This window comes from Hordeum vulgare, chromosome 7H, assembly GCF_904849725.1.
Source record: "Hordeum vulgare subsp. vulgare chromosome 7H, MorexV3_pseudomolecules_assembly, whole genome shotgun sequence".
Classification (NCBI taxonomy): domain Eukaryota; kingdom Viridiplantae; phylum Streptophyta; class Magnoliopsida; order Poales; family Poaceae; genus Hordeum; species Hordeum vulgare.
This window is the reverse complement of record NC_058524.1, coordinates 445,375,789-445,384,461: the sequence shown is the minus strand read 5'-3', so window position 1 is coordinate 445,384,461 and position 8,673 is coordinate 445,375,789. Positions and strand designations below refer to the sequence as shown.

Below are 8,673 nucleotides of genomic sequence, written 5' to 3'. Positions count from 1 at the left end.
AATCATACATGACAACTATGATTGGACAACACGCGACAACTAGGTAAACACACATAACAACTATCTTCGGGTAACTAAAGTGTCACCCCGCGGGTAACTATAGTTAACCAAACCATTGAGAATTGCCATGCTTTTACAACTACATTTGTCATCCTAGATAACTAGAGTTGCCATCCCGTGGATAACTAAAGTGACACCCTGCTGGTAACTAAAGTGTCAACCCGTGGGTAACTGGCGTAGCTACGGCAGGACGTGTGGATAGATTTGCTTCGTGCCACACACATGGGTGGGAATGGGTAGTATTTGTTGTGTGTGTGGCACGAAGCAGGTGCGCCCACACATATGGGCAGCTCTATTGTTCACCCACACACAATCCGTATGTGTTGCCTTCTGTGTACAACATACACGATGTGCGAACGGATGTCTAAGGCTATCCACAATGGAAGTAACATAGATAATAACATAAGTGCCACCTAAGCAAAAAGTATGATCTGTCAACTAATAAATGAGAAGAAAGTGAAATTGAGTAACTTAGCATGTTACTATCTCTATGAGTAACATAACGGATAGCAAGGTAAGATGAGTCTATAGCCTAATACTCGGGGTTCCTAAATATAAGTCTTTTAAGAGGTTTCATTAAAAGGACTACATACGGATGTATATAGACATAATTTTAAGTATAGATTCATTCATTTTGCTCCGTATGTAGCTCTCTAGTGAAATCTCTAAAAAGACTTATATTTAGGAACGGAGAAAGTAAATGATAGACTCAATATTACTACCCCTATGTTACTATTCATTATGAAGATAGTAACTTAGACTAATAACATATGTACGTTATTACTCTATATTACTCCCCATTGTGAGTAGTCTAATATACCGCGGTGAATATCATGACCCTGAATTTAAAGATTTTTCTACCGTCACAATCATAATGAGAACTAAATTATTCTCTCCAGTACAGTACAGTAAACAAATACGGAGTATCTGTAACTACCGCTGTCAAAGTCCGGCCCCACTGCCGTCACAAAGGTGCTCCCGTCGCTACGCCATGGCTGGCGATGCCGTCCTGGGTCCTCTCCGCGTGGATCCCGCGAGCGAAAACAAAAACGAGGAAGAGTTCATACTCGCCAGCTCCAACTCAAAAGTCTCGTTAGGCGTGCGGGAAAGCGAAAATCTCGAGCCGAATCAACCGAAAAAGGGAGGTTGAAGACGAACAAGTCCGCGCGTGCCGGTGCCCGCCTACCCGCGCCCGCCGCTTCGTCGTCAACCCACCTTACCTGCCGCCCACTCCGCATCCCCTCGCGCTGTTCGCTTCCCCAGATCCGCCAAGACCCATCTCCCCACCCCCCGCTTTCGGTTTCTTGGAAATGGGGGCGCCGCCGTGGAGGCTGCTGTGCTGCTGCTGCTGCCGCGAGTCCGATCACAATGGGGTGGACGACCTCAAGCTCAAGCCCGACGCCGCCGGTGCGTCCCCTATCGGTTTCGATTTTGATCTGGAGCATCCTTCTTGCCCTGTGTGCTGATTGAGGATATTTCAGATGGGGAGGTGGCGGCGGGGGACTGGTACGACCTCCCGCCATTCCAGGAGTTCACCTTCCAGCAGCTGCGCCTCGCCACCTCGGGCTTCGCCGCCGAGAACATCATCTCCGAAAGCGGCGACAAGGCGCCTAACGTCGTCTACAAGGGCAAGCTCGACGCCCAGCGCCGGATCGCCGTCAAGCGCTTCAGCCGCTCTGCCTGGCCCGACCCACGCCAGTTCATGGTGGGAATCCCTTGCGTATCCACAAGACTCCACCTTTAATCGTTTCGCTAGTTTTCTAGTCCACTCCATCCTGAAAATAGAGTCATCCACACGCATTTTGGTGGTTTTCGGACGGTACCTGTTGCTTTTCTTGGATATCACCTGTATTTATGTTTTGCTGCCAAAATATTTTACATGCACCAGCTGCTACATTTAGCTTACCGATTTACTCTTACTCTGCATCTGCTAGCTTCAACCCAAAAGGGAGTTAATAATGCAAATTGTGTCCTTTTGTCTGGACTAGAATCTTTCTTCAAATTTTGCAACTGGCCCAGTACAAAATTCAGAACCCTGAGGAGTGACCCTTAGGAAATGGTGTTATGCTTTCAGGAAGAAGCTAAGTCTGTTGGCCAGCTCCGGAACAAAAGAATCGTAAATTTGCTTGGTTGTTGCTGTGAAGCCGATGAAAGATTGCTTGTTGCTGAGTACATGCCCAATGACACACTGGCGAAGCATCTGTTCCATTGTGAGTTGATCTCTTGATGTTGTAGCTATGTCTTTGTGAAGAAATCTTGTTAATTTCATCTATTTCCCCTTTTAGTTCCACCAAAGCCGTGGTTGAGAATGTTTCTGTAGGAGGCTGCAATTATGATTTTTGATGTGTAGTTTGCACGATGAGTATTTAGCAGTTTGCACATAGTCATGTGCTGAAAATGTACTTAAATGAACATGTGCATAATAAAATTGGATGCTTGATTGCAGCAAAGAAAAGAGACTATGTTGTCTGTTATTTTGCGTATTTGTGAAATCTTTCTCATGCTAACGATATACCCATAAAGAGAAGCATTTTCGCACTGTTAATCCGATCACATTCACAGTATAATGGCTGTTATACAGTACTACTACTTATGCCCTGCTCAGTTATTCCTTTTATGTTCATCAAGATGTGATTCTTATTTCACATCACATTTTCCATTTCACAGGGGAGTCACAGGCAATGGTATGGCCCATGAGATTACGGGTTGTTCTGTATCTTGCCGAGGCTTTAGACTACTGCGTAAGCAAGGAGCGGGCTCTCTATCATGATCTTAATGCATATAGAGTTCTGTTTGATGATGTGAGTATCATGTGTACTGGTATTCAAATGTAGACATCACCCTGCCAATATCACTATGTTTGCAACTTTCGAGATTGTTAATATTTGACACCCTGCAGGACTGCAACCCTAGGCTTTCATGTTTCGGCCTAATGAAGAACAGTCGAGATGGCAAAAGTTACAGCACAAATTTGGCATTCACTCCTCCTGAATATATGAGGACTGGTGAGCCCTTAATTCCAAGAATGTGCTAAAAATAGCTTATAATAGCTACCTTTAGTGTGATTGTTTAGAGAAAGAGCCTTGTGTCAGGTTTTGTTGCTATGCAGATATCACTGGCCACTAGTTATGTGACTTATGTCTGGCATTTTTGTTACAATACCATCAAAAAATGCTGTCAGTATTATCAGAAACTTGGTGTTTTTGCAACTTAATTTGTCTATTCACTGAAGGTGGCTCGTATATCTGGTGAGTGTATGAAATTAGCTTACACCGTTATGTGATATTTTGATGTATTTGCATAGCAAACTATAGCCTTCTGCAGTTACATAGAAGGGAGGAGATAAATTCTACTCCCTCTATAACGTAATATAAGCGTTTTTGACACTATGACTGTGCCAGAAAACATATTATATTAAGTTACGGAGGGATTAATATTGTAATAACCTTTTCTTTTAGTCACGGGATTGATGCATGTTTTCAATTAATACAATACCAGTTTGCTCTTTGACCATTCTAGTACCGAACACGCAGAAGACTGTGTGTCTTTTTGTATTAAGAAGAGGAGCATCGAAATGACGCAAACCATACAACCAGAGAAAACAGAAAGAAGCGACTAAGAAAAAAACTACCTAGGCTACTAAAAAGAAAAGCTAAAACAAAAACAGGAACTGTACAGGGACAGGAGCCTAAGCTAAGTCGGAAAGCCGAGCGTGCAGAGGCAGTCTCCTGCGCACTTTAGCTCCAGCGTTCATCCACTATTTCGCTAATGATGTGATCAACCAGTGCCGGGCAATCTGGTGAAGCACCTTGGAACATGCAGTCCTTGCGCATGTTCCAGAGCCACCACATTGTTAATTTAGGATGATGAGTGAACACGCTCCTTTTGTCTTGTCTGGTCCAGCCCGGGTTGCCGCATTCTCTAACCAGGTGTTGAAGTTGTCATCAGGTTGAGATGCAATGGCCTGAAGATGAAAGACACGAAGCCCCTCAACAGACTTGTCTGGCGAACGCACAGCCTGAGAGAGATGAGAGATGGTTTTGTCTTCCTGGTCGCAAAGAGGGCAAGCATCCTGGTGCTGCAGGCCGGCACGCTCCAGGAGATCTGAATTCCTGCACCCCTTCTTAGTGGTGAGCCTGGCAAAATATTTGCACTTGAGAGCAGCCCAGGTGCCCAGCCTCACCAGATTGAATGCCAGAGAGGTGATTCGACCAAACCGGTGAACAACTCGGCGTGTACAGACTTTGACGTGTACTGCCCAGATGTCGAGAAGCACCAGATGAACTGGTCTTCTGAGGGGGGCAGAACCATAGCATCGATGATCTCAACCAAGTGGAGGAATTCAAGAATTCCTTGCATGTTGAGCGCCCTTGAGATGTCTGCCACCCAGCACTACCCGGCCGCCCCTTGACCAGACAAGTCCCAACCACTGCCAAGACCATAGGGACCAGCTCTGTGATAGATTTGCCCCTCAATCCAGCGGCCTGTCCAGAATAGCGCTCGGTTGCTTTCGCTGACAACCACCTTGGAAGCAGCATGCACTTAACCACAGATGTGGTGGTTGACCTTGAATGGGAATTTTGCCTAAGGTTTGGAGGTCAGGCCTATGCGCGCGCAGCAGCCATCCTATCTTCCTGGTGTCTTCGATACTGAGACCGCCAAGCTCTACCGAACGGCAAACCTCGCGCCAAGCTACTGTGCAATTGCAGCCATTAGCATCCCGGTGAGCACGCCAGAAGAAGTTTCACTGCTTCTTATCGTTGGCTTCCCTAAGACAATTCAGCATCTCGACAGCAAGCATAGTGTAGATGGAACAGACATCACGGACTGCATCACGGCTAAGCCCCCTCCTTTTTTCAGCATGTCATTCCATCAACTGGCAAACTTGCTGTCGATCTTATCCAGAAGAGGCTAGTAGTCTCCTGGCTTTCCAGATTGAGAGGGACACTCCAAGATACTCGATGGGAGATTCTTGGATCGGACAGGTCAGGTGCTGGGTGATGACCGCTATCTTGTCAGCTTTTCATGTGCATACCTGTAGCCATGCCAAAGAACACCAGGAGGCGCAGAATGATGTTGCAGTTCTGGTGATCTGGCTCGAGGATTACAATGACGTGGTCAGCATACAAGGACGTGTGACACTCACCTCGTCTCCTCTCGCCTCAGCCAGCAAACCATGCTGTTCAGGTGCAGTGACCAGGCGATGCGGAACGTCCATCCCAACCACAAAGATCATGGGAAGCAAGGCCTAATGAACACCACGGTGATGAAACTGGCTGGCCATTCACCAAGATGTGGGTGCTGGATGTGAATAGCAGTTAGCAGGAGGCATTATGAATTGAATTTTTTTAGTTGCAATAAATGGAGTTTTCATTTTGTAACTTGTATTGCCTTGGCCTAGTGCACATGTGAGCATACATTTTAGTCATTGAGCTTTTAAAGCTATTTTTTGCCTCTAACGGTTGAGTTTTACCTGCAGGAAGAATAACTCCGGAAAGTGTCATATACAGCTTTGGTACATTGTTGTTGGATGTTCTTAGTGGGAAGCATATTCCTCCTAGCCATGTAAATATTCTTGGCTTGATTTCTTTATCAGTATATCTATGTTACTCTGATCATTTTCATCGTAGTTCTGTCATGACCATGATCATTTACATAGTTTAAACTTGAAAGCATGTTGAAGGGCGCTGTAATGATGGATCTATGTGGGATAAATGAACAGACCAGTATTTTACTTTGAACTTTACTGCACCTGTACATGCCTCGACTTGCATAATTTGGAAAAGTGACAGTTCGATGGAGTGCAAAATATTTAATAACTGGATAAAACTTAAGAAGGATAATCAGAATAATGTTTGGTTGTAACGTTACTGATTTACTGCACATATGTCCAGGCTCTTGACCTGATTCGTGATCGAAACTTCAGTATGCTCATAGACTCCTGTTTAGAGGGCCAATTTTCAAATGAAGAAGGAACAGAACTGATGCGTTTAGCTTCAAGGTGCCTGCATTATGAACCACGAGAGCGGCCTAATGTAAGATCTTTGGTTCTTGCACTGGCTTCTCTTCAGAAGGATGTTGAGGTGAATATATATCTTGCCATGCACCTCCAGTATGCATTAAAGCATGTCCCTGTTCCTTAATTTGTCTACTTAAATGTTTTGAAGTCAAGATTGTGATACTATTGATATGTTTTGCAGTCCCCATCTTACGATATGATGGATAAGCCCCGTGGTGGTGCATTTACTCTTCAATCAATTCATCTTTCTCCTCTTGCTGAAGCTTGCTCCAGAAAGGATCTTACTGCAATACATGAACACCTAGAAACAGCTGGCTATAAAGATGATGAGGGAACAGCAAATGAGGCAAGTGTTTTTCCCCCTTTGATTCACTGTCTACTTGATGTGTACTTAATGGTGAGATGTCCAGGTTTATTCTTTATATTTTATACGAATGATAATTTATTTGGGTTTTAAATAAATGAATAACAATGTATTAGGGTTTAGTGGATTTTTAATATTTCTGTTAGGAGTATTTCACCTAACTTGTTTCTTTTTGGTTGCAGCTCTCATTTCAGATGTGGACTAATCAAATGCAAGCTACTATTGACTCAAAGAAGATGGGTGACACTGCATTTCGACAAAAGGATTTTAGCATGGCCATTGATTGCTACTCTCAGGTTGCCGCTCATTTGCCTATCTGGTTTCTCTTAAGTTGTCATTTGTTATCATTGGGTCATACTTAATCCATGACACCATGTATGATTTTTATAATATGGCTTGAATTTGGTGTGCTCCATCTTTTGTAACAACCACGATTAAGTTGCTTGGCCATATATCTTTCTTTTGGAAAAATGTAGCTTTAAGCTGGTTTATTTGATCACAAATCTCTGTTCCTGGAGTTCATTTTTTATCATCTTCTTAATTGTCATGCAGTTCATTGATGTTGGTACCATGGTTTCACCAACAATTTATGCGAGGCGTTGCTTGTCATATCTCATGAATGACATGCCACAACAAGCTCTGGATGATGCAGTGCAGGCTCTGGCGATATTTCCTACATGGCCAACTGCATTTTATCTTCAGGCTGCGGCCTTATTTTCGTTAGGAAAAGAAAACGAAGCTCGAGAAGCACTCAAGGATGGTTCGGCTGTGGAGACAAGGAGCAAGGGGCATTGAAGATGGATAGCTGAACATCAGGTATATAATCCCTCCCCTCTTTTGAAACACAAGGACGTGTTCATAGCCTGGTAACCTAGTTACTATAAACTGCCAAACAACATTTGCTACAAGTGCTTAAGTTCTGGAAGAAGAAAAATTGAAAATGGTAGCATCATTTGGATATTGAAGTGTCGTCATCTTATTCTAGTGAGAATCTTACATGTTTTTGCTCAGGTGCTCTCATTTGGACATAATTTGTTGGAGACAACAGCAGTTGTTAATCTGGCTTAGGCGCATGGGGACTGTCAGTTAGCCTTGTGATACATATACAATTGGTGGTGTATATACGAAAAACACGCATAGATAGAATTGACCCGAGAGAGGGAAAGACAGGAGATACCAGCGGTTAATAAATGTACATCCCACATGGAGCTAACAAGGGGAAAGGAGGTGAGCCTGTTCATCCAGGTCACCCTGCCACATAAAAGAGGAGATATAGAAAGGAAGAAAAGGTGGCCATCTGTTCTGTCAAACATCATTATCACCCATCAGATCATGTTAGTGTTGGTAATAGATTGTAGGGTTTGTAGAGCAAGTGGTGTTTGGTCTTTTTGCTCTTGTCTTCGTTCTCAGCTCAGCCGGGCACTGTGATTTGGGTCATATATTAGTAATGATTTGGTATTGTTAGGAGTGTAGTTGAGAGAAGATCGATGAGTTCTCCTGTAATGATTCAATCTTTGGGTACAGTGTGGGCTTTGTATATTTGTGAGAAGACTCTATTCGGAACAGATCATGTGCTGCTACTTTGTTGGTCCCATAAGGCATAAGCCATGAAATGGTTGGTGGCATACAGTGCGTTTCCTGGTATGTTGTGATCGGTTAGGGTATCTTTCTATTCTCTCTTGTTCTAGTATAATAGACAACATCCAAGGTTTACTCGAACCTATGTGTTGTGTTTCCTAAATAATACGTTCACCTAGACGTTGTAAATACCAGAGATACCGTTCCATGATTTTTTTTCAGGATAATTTTAAATTACATAAATACTACTCCTAAGTTGTTTGACTCCTCTAAGTTGTTTTGTCCTTTTTATACTCGACTAATGGTTCATAGTTTTACACATATTACTCATGGATTTCAAGACATAAACTTGACCAATAGCTAAATCAACAAATTTGAGAATTTCGTCATACATGAATTTTTATCATTTCTGCACTACTTCTGTGTGATATGTTTTCTGTTTTACTAATTTAGTCCCTATGTTTTACTAAAAATTTCTCTCAATTTTTTGATTTATTGTTAAGTTTAAATCTTGAAAATTACAAGGAAGCCTATAAGGAGAGTGATCTTGGTTCTTCTTTGATGTTTAGCATTTATAGCGACGCAATCTATACCCTCATTTGACTCAATGTCACAACCCTAACCACTTGAGTAAAGCATTCTTCCCCGGCCT

At 43.1% G+C, this 8,673-nt stretch overlaps 1 protein-coding gene across 1 annotated transcript; it reads left to right on the top strand.

The window, feature by feature from the left end:
• The first annotated feature begins 1,095 nt into the window (after positions 1-1,095).
• On the top strand, positions 1,096-8,068 carry LOC123408694 (probable serine/threonine-protein kinase BSK3). The gene is made up of 11 exons (XM_045101751.1): positions 1,096-1,467; positions 1,542-1,765; positions 2,135-2,270; positions 2,728-2,861; positions 2,960-3,065; positions 5,540-5,625; positions 5,955-6,143; positions 6,261-6,425; positions 6,626-6,739; positions 6,996-7,259; positions 7,455-8,068. Exons 1-10 carry the CDS (start codon positions 1,371-1,373, stop codon positions 7,236-7,238), a joined length of 1,494 nt encoding a protein of 497 aa, XP_044957686.1. The 5' UTR covers positions 1,096-1,370; the 3' UTR covers positions 7,239-7,259; positions 7,455-8,068.
• The last annotated feature ends 605 nt before the right edge of the window (positions 8,069-8,673 follow it).

What these genes read in the sequence shown, in the direction of transcription:
- LOC123408694 (XM_045101751.1), top strand. Translation starts at nt 1,371, where the DNA reads ATGGGGGCGCCGCCGTGGAGGCTGCTGTGCTGCTGCTGCTGCCGCGAG. An exon ending in GCTCAAGCCCGACGCCGCCG is followed by an intron (nt 1,468 to 1,541) that starts GTGCGTCCCCTA and finishes AGGATATTTCAG; the next exon opens with ATGGGGAGGTGGCGGCGGGG. An exon ending in TCCTGAATATATGAGGACTG is followed by an intron (nt 3,066 to 5,539) that starts GTGAGCCCTTAA and finishes TTTTACCTGCAG; the next exon opens with GAAGAATAACTCCGGAAAGT.